The sequence below is a fragment of the Entelurus aequoreus genome, linkage group LG08 (assembly GCF_033978785.1).
Source record: "Entelurus aequoreus isolate RoL-2023_Sb linkage group LG08, RoL_Eaeq_v1.1, whole genome shotgun sequence".
Taxonomy (NCBI): domain Eukaryota; kingdom Metazoa; phylum Chordata; class Actinopteri; order Syngnathiformes; family Syngnathidae; genus Entelurus; species Entelurus aequoreus.
The window spans coordinates 12373934-12392768 of record NC_084738.1 but is presented as its reverse complement, the minus strand read 5'-3'; the positions used below and the strand labels follow the sequence as shown (position 1 = coordinate 12392768).

The 18835-nt window shown below is 38.5% G+C and overlaps 1 protein-coding gene across 21 annotated transcripts in view; it reads right to left on the bottom strand.

Moving 5' to 3' along the window:
- The window catches only part of tcf7l2 (transcription factor 7 like 2), a 210758-nt gene that overhangs the window by 17691 nt on the left and 174232 nt on the right, over positions 1-18835 (bottom strand). For 7 of the 21 annotated variants that reach the window (XM_062055569.1, XM_062055575.1, XM_062055573.1 and 4 more), the window contains 5 exons: positions 5582-5722; positions 5342-5504; positions 5159-5266; positions 2722-2785; positions 1916-1966 (listed from right to left, as the gene is read on the bottom strand). In XM_062055569.1, coding sequence (XP_061911553.1) covers positions 1916-1966; positions 2722-2785; positions 5159-5266; positions 5342-5504; positions 5582-5722 — 527 coding nt within the window. The remainder of the gene's footprint in view (positions 1-1915; positions 1967-2721; positions 2786-5158; positions 5267-5341; positions 5505-5581; positions 5723-18835) is intronic. The other 14 variants (XM_062055558.1, XM_062055557.1, XM_062055565.1 and 11 more) reach the window with 6 other exon arrangements.

Sequence of the window (18835 nt, the reverse complement as noted above, 5' to 3'; positions counted from 1 at the left end):
TATTTTCGTTTTTTAGTGTGGTTGTCTGCATAGGGCTGCTGTTTACTACGAGTGTATTGTTCTATCAATGCTTCGGAAACTTTGATTTCAGTTACCGTATTTTTCGGACTATAAGTCGCAGTTTTTTTCATAGTTTGCCCAGGGGTGCGACTTATACTCAGGAGCGACTTATGTGTGAAATTACCGTAAAATATGAAATAATATTATTTAGCTCATTCACGTAAGAGACTAGACGTATAACATTTCATGGGATTTAGCGATTAGGAGTGACAGATTGTTTGGTAAACGTATAGCATGTTCTATATGTTATAGTTATTTGAATGACTCTTACCATAATATGTTACGTTAACATACCAGGCACGTTCTCAGTTGGTTATTTATGCCTCATATAACGTACACTTATTCAGCCTGTTGTTCACTATTCTTTATTTATTTTAAATTGCCTTTCAAATGTCTATTCTTGGTGTTGGGTTTTATCAAATACATTTCCCCCAAAAAATGCGACTTATACTCCAGTGCGACTTATATATGTTTTTTTCCTTCTTTATTATGCATTTTCGGCCGGAGCGACTTATACTCGGAAAAATACGGTATTTAACCTAGCTTAATTTTGGTGTGTGGTGTAGTAATGCTGAAGTTATCTGTGTAAACCAAAATCAACTGAAAAATGAACATTTTCATTGCTTAACCGTCACTGTTTACTTCATGTGGTCGATCTCCGATCTTAAGACTGCTGATGGTAACGGCGAGACACAGCAACGGTGTCGGATACGTGGAGCTCGAATACGCAGGTTAAAAAGGTCGGAATAGGGCAGTGTAAATCCAGCCTTACAGCAGACGGGATCACTTTCAGGCATTAGTACAACCAGATTCCATGCACAAGAACAACTCGGCATATAAAACCAATCACATTCCAGTAGTGCAATCTAAGATAGCAACAGTCCTTTAAGCTAAACTACGATTAGAACAAGGGAGGAAAAATGCAGGCCAGATTAATCTTGTTGATAACTCCCAGACAGTTTCAGCTCAAAGTTGCATTAGTGCAGGAAAAATTGTCTTTTATCTGAGCGGATTGGAGTTGGCAAAACAAAGTTATGCTAGCCTATAAGCAGAAGCAGCGAAGGAAGCGATTCATCCATTAAGGAGGTTTACCCTGGCATCAAACCCTTCAGGTCCCCAACTTTTACATTCGTAGCATACTTAAGAGTGGTAAAATGCATGAAAATGACCTCATTTTAAATAAACTTTTTTTTTTTTTTTAGCATTTTAGATAAAAGAAGCAGCAGGGAAATATAAAACCTGAAGACATTCATGGATAGAGAGTAGGGGTGTAACGGTACGTACCGTGTTTTTTTAATTCCCATTTTGGGTACGGTAAAGGAAGAAGACGCTAAACGTAAAACTGCTTAGCTTTGGTGTAAGCAGCTTTCATGAGTGTTACAATGGGGATATTTAAAAACGGCTAAGAGATACATCTCCGATAAATTTTAACGAGAACTAGCGTCCTCTGCAGTAGACATTTGTGTCCGGTCCATTTTCTCAAATTTCGCTTAAATGATCATTTTATTTTTGCAGTTCCTTGTTGGCTAAAGTGCAGCATTAGTAGTAGTAACAATGGCGGCACACTGCTTATATCACCTTTTACATATTTCGCAAGAAGGCCAAATGTTCCTAAACAGGATATTTCAACGACAGGAGAGCGTTTTCAAGTTCTGGCTTCTCCTTGGCACAGGCTGCACTGTCTTTTTTTATGAAGTAGACACCTTACTATACAGCCTAGGCAGTCACACTTCCTGTCCCTCATGTAATATGACATGTAGCGTTACACCCCTACTGGACAGCTAGGGAGCTCAATTAAAAAAGGAAGGAAAACAAGTTAGTATAAATTTTAATAGGTCAAAAATGGCATTAGCACCTGTAATCGGAGGGAGTGAAAGGCAAGGGTTTGGAAAATATTCTCTGTGTTCTGCAACAAAAAAAGAAACAGATAGAGAGGCCTTCAAGAGGAGATCACCGTCACCAAAAAAACGAGCGGCAAAACACATTGGAGAACCTGCTCACAACAACGATCAGGAGGATGTGTGATGGATCATAGCGGTGGAGATGGAGCGGAATTAGCAAACCTCCTTAATTGTATTGCATTGATCGGGTTAAAAGCATGCATGAAGGCAAGCGAGGGGGCAGCACGGTTAGTATCCACGCGCACACACACACACACACACACGCGCACACATGCACACACAATTCGCAGGCTGCAGGCATCGTAAAAACACACACAATAGTGGCAAAGTTAATATCTCACAATGTTTCTCCAAAACACACATACCACAATGCTAAGGGGCAAACGGGAGGGGGGGGGGGGGGGGGGGGGTATCAGGGGGGGAGTCTTTGGGGGGGGGGGGGGGGTGTCATGCATATTCAGCTGTTATTAGCAAGGGAAGACTACAAAAAAGAGGGGAGAGGGTTGGGGGAGAGAGGGATGGGGGAGGGGGGTGGGGGGGTGTTACTGTACAGCCATCTCTACCATTTAAATATTGCATTGCATGACTATGATGAAAAAAAATAATAAGTCAAGCACACACACACACACACACAAATATTAAAAAATACACACACACACACACAACAAAACTAGCTTGACTTTTATCTTGCAAGATGTCACATGTGGCTGACACATGATGGGGCCGGTCTAATATCGGAGATAATTGCAGCTTGGCTTACCGTTGCTCTCCGCTTGCTGCTTTTCCCTTTTTCTCTTCTTCCTTTTCCCCTGTTGGTTAGCCGCCAAAAAAATAGAAAGAGGAAAAAAAGGGAGATAGACACAGACAGGAACCTTAGTTATTATATTGCAGAATGCCCAAAAACATGAAACACTCGTCTAGAACTCGTCTTTGTGTTTTTATTTATTTATTTCTTGTCTCTTTCTCGATCTTTTTTTTTTTTTCTTCCTTCCTCTCTTTTTCGAGCTGCCCTGCGGTTTGTACGAGACACTGTGGGCCAGATGAGGATTGTGTTTTCTTCTCGCGCTGCAGTCTTTTGTCTTAGTTTTCCTCACTTCATCTTAACGGGCTCGTAAAAAAATAAGTAACAAACAGCAAAGGTCGGTTGGTATCAATACCAACGGTTGTCTGTTTCCGATCATTTTTACGATGAATTCCAGCGTGTCGGAAAGTGATCTTGCACCAAATTTGTCCCGTCACTTTTATCACGTAGAGAGTACGAAAAGCCAGCTAAACTCGGGCTCAGCTCGTATTCATGTATTTTAGCATTAGCATCAATTTGCTTCGACTCCAACAGAGTATAGTGGCTGATACGGTTATCGTACCGTTTTAAAATGATTGTATTTATCGTTATGCCGCGTTTGTTCGTTTGACAGTCTGGAGCGCGGGAAAACATTGTTAGCCAACGACACAACAAACGTATTTTACGCTTACAACATGATTTCGTAGTAAACTACGTACAAATATCGGCATATTTTACGCTGACAAAAATTTTTAACCAATTTGATCAACATTGCGATTATATGGTTATTGTACTGTACGGTGTTTTTAGAGAGGGTTAAACAGTTGTTCGATAATTGCACAACAAACGTGCACCACATCGTTTATTTCGGAACATGGCTAATGAATTGACGCTAGGGGTGTAACGGTACATGTATTTGAATTGAACCGTTTCGGTACGGGGGTTCCGGTTCGGAGGTGTACCGAACGAGTTTCCACACGGACGTATTAAGTAGCGTAACGCACGTTGTGTAAACAATGCACACCGAGGCACAACACACGGCATGCTAGCAGCTAACGGGCTACGATAGACTGACCATACGTCCTCTTTTCACCGGACATGTCCTCTTTTGCGGAGCTGTCAGGGCGGAGTTTCTTAAATGCCTCAAATGTCCGGCATTTTGAGTTAGGGTTGCGTGTATTTTCAATGTACGTTCAAGGTTAAGAAGGGGTTAAAAACAAAACAAATTGTGCGCGCGGCAGCATTCGTGAGGGAGGGGCAGAGACAGAGAGAGTGAGAGAGTAAATATACAGTATATAGTATATATAGTAATATATAGTATATATATATAGTATATATAGTAATATATAGTATATATATATAAAATATATAGTAAATAAACGCGCATGCGTCGCCAGGCTCTGCTTTTTATCCATAGATTTATCAGATTTCATTTTTTATTATCTATAGCAGGGGTGTCAAAAGTGCCATTTGCGGCCCACAGCTAATGTTTTAAAGGCCCACGGCACATACTAAAAATACTATTAAAATAAACAAAAACATAACAAAAGTGAAATAAAAAAGCTTAAAGGTTGAATGTAATTTAGAAAAAGTTGCAATGTTGACTAATAAAACAAAGCTGGTTTTCTTTTCTTTCAAACTGTCATTGCTCAAAACATAATATTGAATCAAAATGAATGTTATTATGAATTATTGACCTATCCAAGGTTCCGATTACTTCACATCAAATATTCCACTAAGAAAAATATTTTTGGTGGAAGATTTTGCAAATTTGGTAAATAAATAACCTCAAAATTTATATTTAGTTGTTTTCTTACTGAACCGAAAATGAACCGAACCGTGACCTCTAAACCGAGGTACGTACCGAACCGAAATTTTTGTGTACCATTACACCCCTAGTTGACGCCGATCGAGATATTGTTGCACCTACAAAAAAATACGGTCAAAGTATTAGTGTACTTTCAGCAAATTTGATTAAAACAATTAAAACGGTTAGCTTACCGTTTTAAAATGATCCTATTCAACGTTTTAAGAGTTGGTCAAAAGTTACGTACAACAAAGGTAAGAAGTCAGTGTCTACATTGTTTGTTTTTTGCGCTTACAAAGAGAAATAATGGTCAAAGTAGTCGCATATTTAGATGCAATGTTTATCACCATCAATTAAATGTAATGACCAAATTTAGTGTTACACCATGTTTTAAGAAAAGAGCCAACAAACCTAAGAAGAATTTGTCAACATGTACTATGCCACGTTGTTTATTTCACTTGCTTTTAAGCAAATTTAAATGGTTAGCTTTGGCCAATTAACTCGCACTGTTGGAATTCATTCCCCGTTTTTCGAAAACAACCATCTTAACTTTAACTTAAGGGAGGGAAGAAGCAGACGGCGTTACGACTTGTAAACTTAAAAACTTACATAGTTGTCCCGGGCCGACCAGCCGGGGTACAGCTGCATGTGGAGCTGTCGTTCTTTCCTGGCCAGCTCGTAGTACTTGGCCTGCTCCTCCCTCGATAGCGCGTGCCACTGAAAGGACGACAAACACGGTCGGTTGATCAGGAAAAGCAGGACTGGACTGGGATCTGAAACCGAGGAACTCACCCTTCGGCCCAGGATCTGGTTGATGGCGGCGCTTTCCTTCAGCGTGCACTCTGCCACCACCTTGGCCCGCATCTCCTTCATGTACAGCATGAAGGCATTCAGGGGCTTCTTTATGTGAACCTGCTTCTTCTTCTCCTCCTCTTTTTTAGCGTCGGACTGTTTCCTGCATGGGGACACAGTCACGGGTCGGTTAAGTTGGGGTAATAACATGTTTCGGTGTCCGGAGGTCAGACGACTTACGAGCTGTTGAGGGAGCTGATGTCGCTGTGGGAGGATTCCTGCTTGACGTTGGGCGTGACGATGGCCGGGTGCGGGATGCCCGTGGTGTGCAAACCGTGGTGGGGGGGCACCATATGTGGGGGGAACCTAGAGGACAGAAGACTGTGTAAATCGTCAGAATGGACGCGGGTGAAATGGGGGCGAGAGCAAAAAGAAAACACAAGTCGGGCTCGATTCCATTGCGTTGTTTTGCGTGACACGCCAATGTGAATGGAATTGGCCCGAAACACTCAAATGCAAACATTTATTCATTCAAACTTGAGAAACTTATATTGTGTGGAAATGCTTTTTCTTCTTAAATTTAGCGATTTGTTTTGGTTTGTCAATGTGTTCACATAACGTCTCAAAATACATTGAACTAACGTCTATTTGACCCAACAAATTAATTATCGTTACGATGAACTGGAACAAAAATGTCGTAATTCATACTTTATGACTAATGAGTTGTCGTTATTATCATCTTCCCTCCTTAATCACCATTAGTTTGTGTGACACGCCAATGTGAATGGAATTGGCCCGAAACACTCAAATGCAAACATTTATTCATTCAAAATTGACAAAATTTTATTGTGTGGAAATACTTTTTCTTCTTAAATTTTGTGATTTATTTTGGTTTTCCCCAATTATATTGTCATATGCAATACAATGTGTGCACATAACGGCTCAAAATACATTGAACTAACATCTATTTGACCCAACTGATTATTGATGAACTGGAACAAAAATGTCGTAATTCGTATTTTATGACTAATAAGTTCTCGTTAATATCATCTTCCCTCCTTAATCACCATTAGTTTGCGTGACATGCCAATGTGAATGGAATTGGCCCGAAACACTCAAATGCAAACATTTATTCATTCAAATTTGAGAAACTTATATTGTGTGGAAATACTTTTTCTTCTTAAATTTAGCCATTTGTTTTGGTTTTCCCCAATTACACTGTCATATGCAATACAATGTGTGCACATAACGTCTCAAAATACATTGAACTAACGTCTATTTGGCCCAACAAATTAATTATCTTTACGATGAACTGGAACAAAAATGTCGTAATTCATACTTTATGACTAAGGAGTTCTCGTTATTATCATCTTCCCTCCTTAATCACCATTAGTTTGCGTGACACGCCAACGTGAATGGAATTGGCCCGAAACACTCAAATGCAAACATTTATTTATTCAAAATTGAGAAACTTATATTGTGTGGAAATACTTTTTGTTCTTAAATTTAGCGATTTTTTTTGGTTTTCCCCAATTATACTGTCATTAGCAATACAATGTGCTCACATAACGGCTCAAAATACATTGAACTAACGTCTATTTGGCCCAACAAATTAATTATCTTTACGATGAACTGAAACAAAAATGTCGTAATTCATACTTTATGACTAATGAGTTCTCGTTATTATCATCTTCCCACCTTAATCACCATTAGTTTGCGTGACATGCCAATGTGAATGGAGTTGGCCAGAAACACTTAAATGCAAACATTTATTCATTCAAAATTGAGAACATTTTATTGTGTGGAAATACTTTTTCTTCTTAAATTTAGCGATTTGTTTTGGTTATCCCCAATTATACTGTCATATGCAATACAATGTGTGCACATAACGGCTCAAAATACATTGAACTAAAATCTATTTGACCCAACTAACTGATTATCTTTACGATGTACTGGAACAAAAATGTCGTTATTCATACTTTATGACTAATGAGTTCTTGTTATTATCATCTTCCCTCCTTAATCACCAGTAGTTTGCGTGACACACCAATGTGAATGGAATTGGCCCGAAACACTCAAACGCAAACATTTATTAATTCAAAATTGAGAAACTTCTATTGTGTGGAAATACTTTTTCTTCTTAAATTTAGTGATTTGTTTTGGTTATCCCCAATTATACTGTCATATGCCATACAATGTGTGCACATAACGGCTCAAAATACGTTGAACTAACATCTATTTGACCCAACTAACTGATTATCTTTACGATGAACTGGAACAAAAATGTCGTAATTCATACTTTATGACTAATGAGTTCTTGTTATCATCCTCCCTTCTTAATCACCTTTTGTAAGTGAATGTAAGTAAATTAGGCGACTTTAATATAAGAATAACGCTTCCTAAATAACAATCGTAATCATAAGTTGTAATTTGCAACTAAAAATGGAGCAAAGTCGGTAAATCCATCCGGTTTGTAGAACAGTTCGGCTGAATGCAAGCTGTTAGCTAGTAGCAGGAAAACCAAAAGTTATTGTTATTCTCGATAACATTCTTTATCCTATAGCGCTTAAGTATTTTAAGTTACCGAACAGTCGCATATTAACTAGTGTTAGAGCCATTTCGGACATATTTACGCATATTTCTTATGTTTAAAGTAAATTGGATTATACAGCCATAGCTTACATGACTATATATTTGGTATTTTGCGATATTTTTGGTATATAGTTTAAAATATTGTCTTTCACTTCCTATAAATGTAGTTGTGCTCTATTAGTTTGCTCTGTTTAAACTGGGTGTCGTAAAGTGCCAGTAACTGTCGTAAATTGTCAGCAACTGCCGTAAATGTGACAATGTTTTGTTTTGAAAGGTCGAACAGGGCATGGAGCAACAGCTTTTTTGACCGTGTTTAAATGTATGTAAATTTGACTAAGGACGTCCTAGCGCGTCAATGACGTGTTTGTGCCAACGTCATCTGTATTATTTTTGCTATTCTTGTGAGCGTTTGTCAAGAAGGAAAGTGGAGATAAACCCTGTCACTTTTTTATACTTTGGATCGGCGTCAGTCTGTTGTTATTGTGGGACGCAAGAACAGCTGATCAAGACAAAACCAGGCGTCAGAAACTTTATGCCCTGCCGAGGAAACGGCAAAGGAAGGTTGGTTGCCGTTACAACCAGTATAGTGTGAGAAATACGTTGATTAACCGAAGAATCGGGTTGCATAAGTCATGAAACATCGTCGGGGGAAAAAAATTTAGGAAGTCGAACAAATTTACCGAGCTAATCACGTTCAGTGAGAATCTACCAAAGTCGATTGTGTTGGTCAGTTGTTTAAAAGCTAGCTAGCATTACCAGCTCAGTGAGATTACCGTAGTTTCTGTTATTGTTGTTACCTTTCCTCCCTCCTTAATAATGATCAAAAATGAGCAAGCATCGTAGGACATGAGAAATACTTCGTAAAGCTAAACAGTCGTAAATCGCATAGTGTAATTTCGCTGAATGTTGTCCCCGTACAGTGACATCGGGGCTGGTATGGTGTAATGCAGTGTTTTTCAACCTTTTTGGAGCAAAGGCACATTTTTGTTCAGTGAAAAAATGCGGAGGCACACCACCAGCAGAAAATATTAAACATCAGTAGTTGATATTTTACAGTAAAAAGTCGTTGTCGCAATTGTTGGATATGAATTCAAACCATAACCAAGCACGCATCACCATAGCTCTTGTCTCAAAGTAGGTGTACTGTCACGACCTGTCACATCACACCCTGACTTAGTTGGACTTTTTTGATGTTTTCCCGTGCATAATGTTTTACTTCTTGTCTTGCGGTCCTATTTTGGTGGCTTTTCCTGTTTTGTTGATATTTTCCTGTAGCAGTTTCATGTCTTCCTTCGAGCGATATTTCCCGCACCTGCTTTGTTTTAGCAATCAAGACTATTTAGGTTGTGCGGACGCTGTCCTTCTTTGTGTGGAAATTGTTGATTGTCATGTCACGTTCGGATGTACATTGTGGACGCCGTCTCTGCTCCACACGCTGTAAGTCTTTGCTGTCGTCCAGCATTCTGTTTTTGTTGACTTTGTGGCCAGTTCAGTTTTAGTTTCGTTTTCCATAGCCATCCCTAAGCTTCAATGCCTTTTTTAGGGGCACTCGCCTTTTGTTTATTTTTGGTTTAAGCAATAGATCAGGGGTGTCAAACTCATTTTAGATGGGGGGCCACATGGAGAAAAATCTACTCCCAAGTGGGCCGGACTGGTGAAATCACGGCACGATAACTTAAAAATAAAGACAACTTCAGTGAACAATGGGAGACCGGGCTTTCTGCTCCGCTGCTCCCAGTCAGTGGAACGCTCTCCCTGACCACCTGAGGGCACCACAGACTGTGGATGCTTTTAAAAAAGGCTTAAAACCCTTCTTTTTAAAAAAGCCTTTTTTTTTTTAGATATATGCATACTAGTTTTAGCTATTTGGCTGTTCTAGTTTTTTTTATTTTTTTATTATCTTTTTATTTTTTCTAATTTATTTATTTATTTTATTTTATTTTTTTAATACACTGTAGCACTTTGAGGTTGTTTACTCAATGTAAAGTGCTTTTTACAAATAAAATCTATTATTATTATTATTATTATTATAAAAATATATAAAAATCAAATTACAGGATGTTATTTATGTAGTTTGCTTACATCGTGTGGTATATTTTTTTTATTTTTTTTACATATGTAGCATAATCTAGAAAGACACAAATAATTGCTATTGTGACATCTAGTGGACACAATTAAAACAGCAGTTTCTTTCATTCAAAAATTTCGGCTCATTTTTATACTTAGTAAACTCATCCCGCGGGCCGGATAAAACCTGTTCACGGGCCTGATCCGGCCCACGGGCCTTACGTTTGACACCCCTGCATTAGATAGACGTTTACAAAGCAATTAGCTACCGGCTGCCACCTACTGATATGGAAGAGTATTACACGGTTACTCTGCCGAGTTCTAGACAGCACAGACACTCAACAACGGCACTTTATTTGCAGGTTATAATTACTGGTTTGCATAAAATATTTTTGACCCAAATAGGTGAAATTACATAATCTCCCACGGCACACCAGACTGTGGTTGAAAAACACTGGTATAATGTAAGCGAAAAAGTTGGTAAGTCCATTAGAATTTTTAGTGCCTATTGAGGTTTAAAATCGATGAACTGATGCGTCAGATTTTATGACGTCATCCGCAGAAATGAGAAGTGCACAACTTGGCTGAAACCAGCAGAGGCGCCGTTGAGTCAACTCGTGGAAGAACAAACCTCAACTACACAAAGTCGATCTCTTCGGGGGACAGGAATATTCTGGCATTGAAGCATTCCAAAAGACGTACTCCGGTTAAGAAGAAAAATATTTTTAATGACACGATTTGAGTGCGCACTGTTTATACAGAACCATATGACCACACATCCAAGAAAGACGGAAAAAAGGAATATTTCTTTCTTTTTCCTCCTCCCTTTTTTTGTGCACAGCTCATTATCTCGCCATGTCTGGCTGCATGGCTCCGAGCCAGAATATAATGATGAGGATAAACTCGCCAGGAACAACTAGTTTCTGTCGGAGGCCATCTCAGGGGACTGTGAGGGCAGCCCCCCCACCCCCACCCCAAACACACACACCCTTCAAACTCTCCCCCCCCCCCCTCCTGCCTTCATCCCTGACACGTCGGTGTTTGTGCCATGTCATCTGCTGATGGGGAGCTCGGTGGCGGCGGCGGTAGCAACGGCGGAGCGTCGCCCATCATTAGGGACTGCCGTGTTCTCGTTTCCTCCCTTCTCGCCTCTTCCCCGTGCACTTGTTAAAATTTCCTCTGTTCTGAATTTGCCTTTTCTTTTCCCGTCCCTTCTCGACACCTCCACACTGCTCTGATTCCTCCCTCCTACCGCCATCCGTGCATCCCTCCATCCATCCTTCCTTCCTTCCTGCCGCCTCCTGGCGCAGGTTATGGTTTAAACATGATGGCCGGTCCCTTTGAAGAGCGGGGGCATCATCATCATCATCCGACCAATTTAACAGGGAACGAAAGGGCCCCCGTCACCGTCCGCCCACCAGACCCCGGGGCCCCGATGTCTCAATTGGGAAAGGTGAGTACGGCTGGTCGAGGTACACGGGGTGGGGGCGGGATCGTCGGTACATTTAATTGCCGACGTGAAGCCTGTTTAATGTGTAATGATGCGCCCGGTTCTCCCGAGGAGGAGCAGGATTTGGGAAGTGGGGGGGGGCCAACGTATCAAAGGGCCGCCCACCTGTCACATGCACATAACCACAATACAGGAGGGGCAGAGAAGCCATCATTAGCCAATATTTCACTCAACATGATGCATTTTTAACCGCCGCAAGGTCCAAGGTGCTCCGTCTACCACGTTGCCTTCCTGTATCCTAACTCAGGGTCAGGAGTGCTTCAGGAGCCGTCTTCAAGTCAACGTGAGACATTAATAATTAACTTTTTCTCTTTTTTTATACGAGGACCAGCGCCTCGTGTTAAAGCCTTCTCTGGAGACCTCTCCGGGCCCTCCTCCCCTTCAATTCAGTTACTCTAATTAAATTAGGGGTTTCATCACAGCGCATTAGCTCCTCGCCACGACCACAGCCGGCAGATTCAATTAGCGACAACTGGAAGTAGTATGAAGACAATGCGGGGGCGGCCGCTAAGAGAGCGAATTAGCAGTCGCTTAAAACCCAGTTGGGATGGACGGCGCTGCCAGATGTCCGCACCTTTGCTCCGGGGGCCTTTTCCATAAAAGATCTGGTTCAACGAGCTATAAGAGGACCGTTTAACGACTTAGACGCAGCTGGGTCGGATTGAAAAGTCAGTTTTCTCCCACCCTGCATGGGCAGCATCCATCAAAGTCACCGGGGTTTCAATAGAATACCAATCGAAATCAGACTCGCGCTCGGGCCCCGCGTGCCCCCGCCGCTATACAAGCCCCGCAAGTCTGTAGAGGAGGGAGGAGCCAACAACTTTGGGAAAATTTGCGATAAAAAACTACTGACAAACAACGGCAAAAAAAAAAAAATGCCTGTCAGTGCTGTAGTATGCATGCCAGGCCAGTAGTTGTCGATATAATTTCCTGTTTTGTCACTTTTAGCATGCAGCATATACTAAGCCTGCAAAGAACGACTAATCATTGACTATCTTAACGATTAGTCGACTAATCTAACTATGAAACATGCACCTATTAGGTCAGACCTGGGCAAATTAAGGCCTGGGAGATTAAGATGAGTTTATTTCAAAAGGTGACTATGCAATTTCATAAAACACACGACTACACATGGTTAAAAAAAAAAACAGAATTATCCAGAAGGCTAGTAAATGTTTTCAATCTGGCCCGCCGGACATTCCCAAATATTTTTTTTAGATCTTTAAGATGGAAACTGTAGCTGCCATTATGATGTGCAGTGATGTTTTCAAATTACCGTGAGTCTTGAACTATACAAACTATTTTTAAATGGTTGAATTATGCGCTTTTGCATGATGTACTAGTTACTATGGTAATCTAATTAGTTACTATGGTCATCTAAGTCACAGCAGCTCAGACGATGCACCATTTTTTGCATTTTTGTTGAGTTTCGCTTGATTGAAAAACATGTCGATCGAGAGGGGGTGTGACGTTCATATGTTGTCAATATTCAGTGTTTTATCGTTCGTAGTTAATATTGTAATCCCACATTATTTATTTTCATGTACATTCTGGGTGTCTCATTCAGTAAAAAAAATTACAATTCCATTCCGTTTTTTAAGGCGGTCTGTCATAACGTTTTTAGCATTCAATCAGACATTATTGTGAGGTTTTGAATTAGTGTTCCTAAAAATAGCTATACGGCCCCCAGACATTTTTTTTCTCAAAATTTGGCCCCAGAGTCAAAATAACTGCCCAGGCCTGTATTAGGTGGATCTACTGTAAGTTAGCAATTAATCTTGAGCTATTGGCTAACAAATAAGGGTCTCAAAAATAATACATTTTCACATTAATCACAATTCTTATTTGTAACGATTCTTAAATCAATTAAAAAAATTATAAAATCAATTACATTTTCTTTATTTGTTCCAATCTGTCCTCAGGCATATCAAATTATTGATGTAGATGACTATATTTGCTGTACAGATTTACTTTAGAAAAGAGCAGAGTAGGATACTTCTCTTGTTGCCTTATTTGACTTATTCAAACAAAACCAGTTTTCTTTGAAGTAATATAGAAATTAATTAGAGGTATTTATCTATTGTATGGAGGAATGTAGTTAATCATAGAAATGGCATCTAATGGTAATAAAAAAAAAGTCTAGCTTTTGAACCGAGAATCGTTTTGAATCGAGAATCGATTCTGAATCAAATCGTTACCCCCAAGAATCGAATCAAATCGTGTGGTGCCCAAAGATTCACAGCCCTACTAACTAACAATGATCATTTTATTCAGAAATATTTTTTTATGAACCAGTGCTGCTCAACAGGCAGCTACAAAAATGATAATATATTTTAAGGATGTGAATTTTACAAAAACTCACCATTTGATTCGATTCCAATTTTTACGGTAATGATTCGACAGGATTCTCGATTCAAAATGGTATTTGGTATATTAAGACAAACGGTAGAAAATGGATGGATGGATGATGATAAAACCTTTTCAAAACAGGTTACAAGTAGGGATGTCCGATAATATCGGCCTGCCGATATTATCGGCCGATAAATGCGTTAAAATGTAATATCGGAAATGATCGGTATCGGTTTTTTTATTATCGGTATCGGTTGTTTTTTTTTTGGTTTTTAAAAAAAAAATTAAATCAACATAAAAAACACAAGATACACTTACAATTAATGCACCAACCCAAAAAACCTCCATCCTCATTCACACAAAAGGGTTGTTTCTTTCTGTTATTAATATTCTGGTTCCTACATTATATATCAATATATATCAATACAGTCTGCAGGGATACAGTCCGTAAGCACACATGATTGTGCGTGCTGCTGGTCCACTAATAGTACTAACCTTTAACAGTTAATTTTACTCATTTTCATTAATTACTAGTTTCTATGTAACTGTTTTTATATTGTTTTACTTTCTTTTTTATTCAAGAAAATGTTTTTAATTTATTTATCTTATTTTATTTTATAATTTTTTTTCAAAAGTACCTTATCTTCACCATACCTGGTTGTCCAAATTAGACATAATAATGTGTTAATTCCACGACTGTATATATCGGTTGATATCGGTATCGGTTGATATCGGTATCGGTAATTAAAGAGTTGGACAATATCGGAATATCGGATATCGGCAAAAAGCCATTATCGGACATCCCTAGTTACAAGTTACAAAAGCTCCTCAGCGAGTAAGCCAAAGATGGCCTAAAAACCTCTTTTTTAAAACCGGCTAATTATTATTAAAAATTGTTATTCCTTTTTTTTAGATTAAAGAATCAATTTGGAATTGGTACAAATAAGAATCGTGATTTAGTAGTAATTACATTTTTGTCAGTACCCTTAATTTTAAAAGTTAACCAATCGACTATTTTATCGATTAGTTGACTAATCAGATAATGAAGCGTACCTGTTCAGTGGCTCTAATAAAATGTATCTTAAAATATTCTTAGACAAACTAACAATAAAGATGATTATTTTATTCAGAAATATTTATTCAGGAACTGCTCATTAGGCTCCTCCAAAAATAATAATAGCTCTTATTAAACTTGTGTCCATTTAAAAGCCAGGACAGGCAAAGTGCTGATAAAAACAAAGAAACAATGTGTAAGTCAACAAAGGACAGTCAAAAAGCAGCAACAACAACAACAAAACACCAGCGCTATCAAACTTCCTGAAAAAAACGGCATGTTGTGATTAGTTTAGAAAGCTATTTAAACAAAGTTTAGCTGGATGACTTGGGTAGTTAAAGCTATCTTTCGCGCAACTCAGTCTCTCTGTTGTTAGCTAGGTAGCTAACAAGTTAACTCCTAGTCTACCGGCAAGTCTCCGCTTTAAATCTCCATTATTATGCAAATTGAGCAAATTGTTTGTGTTTTTGACATGTTTGAGGTGAAATGTTCCCAAACTTTCGTTGTCTTTGCTGGCGGTGTTGTTACAGCCACTTTTCTCTTCCGGTTGCTTGGGGGTCACCAGTGATGCTGACTTGCGCGTGTTCGTTTCCATTCGGAAAAACACAAGCGATGACGTCACCGACTATTATCAACACATTTTTAATGTGGATTTTTGACGACAATGTTAAGTCCAGTGGAACACTGATTTACGAACCGCTCCATTTGCAAACTTTTTGCTTTACAAACGTTTTGATTGAGCCAAATATGCATCTGGGTGCTAAGCATGTCTGTCTCTGAGTACCAACGCTTCATTCGTTCATTTTGTGTCCCACAGGCAGCCATTTTGTGCTTGCTCATATTGAAGAGATTAAGAAAGTTGACTTTGTACCACGTCAAGTGTTTATTTGTGATGAGAACTAACTTTTCTGTAAGAAGAGACTCATTTCCCAAAGGAGAAGACGACTACCTCTCGTTTAACAGTGCTTGTTTCCCCTCTGTCTGCTCCTTTCTCTCATCACGTGAGCTGATGTTGCCAATGTTTACGTTATTAAATGTTTATTGGATTAATGTGGCTGTTAAAGTTAAGGATTTTTGTGATTTCGGATTGTTTGTGAGGGCACCAAAGGGACTTCTTTGTGTGTGTGCGTTTTGGCAGAGAAGAGCATACAGTACAGTTCAGCTTCTCGTTGTTGTTTTAGCTTCTTAATAAATATTTAGTTAATTAATCAGTCCCTTGTTATGTTTGTCTGATATACATATAGTACTGTATAGCACTTTATATTGCGTTCAAAGTGTACAAACCTGAACTATAGCAGGGACTTTTGTCAAGGTTGGAACCCATTATTCATATTTACATTGTTTCTTATGGAGAACTTTTCTTCACCGTACAAACTTTTCAATTTACGAACCCTGTTAGAGAACCAATTGAGTTCGTAAATAGAGGTTCCACTGTATATACTGTACGCTGAGGTGTTTGAACAAACATTGTCAACTTAGCTGTGGGTTAAAGTGACAATGTAATTCAGTGTAATATATGTTATCTTAATACATTTTTACACTATACTGAGGGCCTATAAAAAAAACAAGCTGCTGACCGCAAACAAGCCCCATGGCCACACTTTGGACACCGATGCCTTCCAATAACCAATGTTTTTTTCCCCCAATATGCAAACTTTACAAATCAGCTTTAATTCTAAACGTCCTTTTAGTGGTTAATTGTTGGTGTCCTTATTTCTTTTCCAGACAATATAAAGTTTCTCAAGAGCACAAACAGTTGTAAAAAACAGACATTTATGCATATAACATGAATACACATATCAACAACACCCCTATAGTGAGTGCACTAATGTCCACAACAGCACTGAAAAGGGAACGGCACTTTTAAAAAAAATGTTGCCTGTTGTTCACAATCTCTATGTTAGACAAGAACACATACGTATTCCTTTTTTTAAAAATCATTTCTAAGTCGTAAAACACGGCAAGTACTAAGTGGCTAACAATGCAGCTAATTGGAGTAATCTATTGCGTCCATAAAGCCCTAAAACAAAACTATATTTCATATAGATGTCGTGACCTAAATATTTTACAATTATTTGCGATATTTTTATTATAAGCACTAAAGCTGACAAAGTACTTTTAACTGTATTTACAGTGAGCTCACTAGCTTTTGCTGCTATATTGACATATTGAACCAGTGAGCTGCTGCATCGCCTCTGAGCTGGTAAAAGTTAATTCTAGATTATAAATCATGTCTCTCACCTGGATAGTAGAAGGCTGTTGCCATAAACCGAGAAGCTGGTCAACTTTGACATCCAACTTAGACCCGAAGATCGCAAGAAAGACACGAAAAGATGCCCGTTTGCGGCACACTCGTGCGGATTATGATAAATTCTTCATTTAAACGGGAAGATATACCGTATTTTTCGGACTATAAGTCGCAGTTTTTTTCATAGTTTGGCCGGGGGTGCGACTTAAACTCGGGAGCGACTTATGTGTGAAATTATTAACACATTACCGTAAAATATCAAATAATATTATTTAGCTCATTCACGTAAGAGACTAGACGTATAAGATTTCATGGGATTTAGCGATTAGGAGTGACAGATTGTTTGGTAAACGTATAGCATGTTCTATATGTTATAGTTATTTGAATGACTCTTACCATAATATGTTACGTTAACATACCAGGCATGTTCTCAGTTGGTTATTTATGCCTCATATAACGTACACTTATTCATCCTGTTGTTCACTATTCTTCATTTATTTTAGATTGCCTTTCAAATGTCTATTCTTGGTGTTGGGTTTTATCAAATAAATTTCCCCAAAAAATGCGACTTATACTCCTGTGCGACTTATGTTTTTTTCCTTCTTTATTATGCGTTTTCAGCCGGTGCGACTTATACTCCGAAAAATACGGTAAACATCTAATCAGTTGGCATCCCAGTAAGAGCAGAAATTGTACAGTAAGTGATTGTTTTATTATGTTCATAGTTTGTACAGTATATATTGTTCAGCACATAGCAATACTGCTACATGATGCTTAGTGTTTAACGAAAGATGGAGCTGTTTAGCACGCAGCTTCTAAAATTTGTAGCTCTTCCTCCTTATATTCAGGCTCAAAAATCTAAGGTTCTGTTGTTGTTGAAGAGAAAAGCAAACATTGGTGTTTTAAATGTTGATGGAGGTTTTTTTAAGAGCGCTTTATACACTGCAAAAACTGAAATGTAAGTAAGATTAAATATCTCAAATAAGGGTGATATTTGCTTATTTTCTGTCTGATAAGATAATTCTTCTCACTAGGCAGATATTATGTTAAGAGTGTTTTACTTCTTTTAAGGGTTTTGGTCCTAAATGATCTCAGTAAGATATTACAGCTTGTAGCTGAGATTTGATGACCTATATTGAGTAAAACATGCTTGAATATCAACTGTTGCAAAGCTGTGTCATCAACACTCACAAGTATAAAACTACTTTTTTAAAGTAATAATTTCTTACTTCAAGCATGAAAAAAAATCACGATGTCAAGATAATGGCACTAGCATTTACTTAATTTAAGAATATTTTTCAACATATTGAGCAAAAAAGTCTCTTTTTTTCTACCAAGTAATTAGTGAGAATATACTTATTTTAAGGCATTTTGGGGTTCGTTGAGGTTAGCTAATTTGACTTGTTTTGGAAAGTCTTGACAAGCCGAATTTTCTTGTTCTTTTAGCAGATAATTTCGCTTAGTTCAAATAAAATACCCCTCATTTTTGTATTTTTTTTTTCTTGTTTTTGAACACTGACTTTTTGCAGTGTAAGTGTTAGCTGACTTTTGGTAGGGTTTATTTACGAGTTAGAATACATAAGTAAAACTAAAACAAATATGTTCTTGTCTAACATAAGGATTGTGAATGACAGGCAACATTCCCCCAAAAAAGTGCAGTTCCCCTTTAAAGTC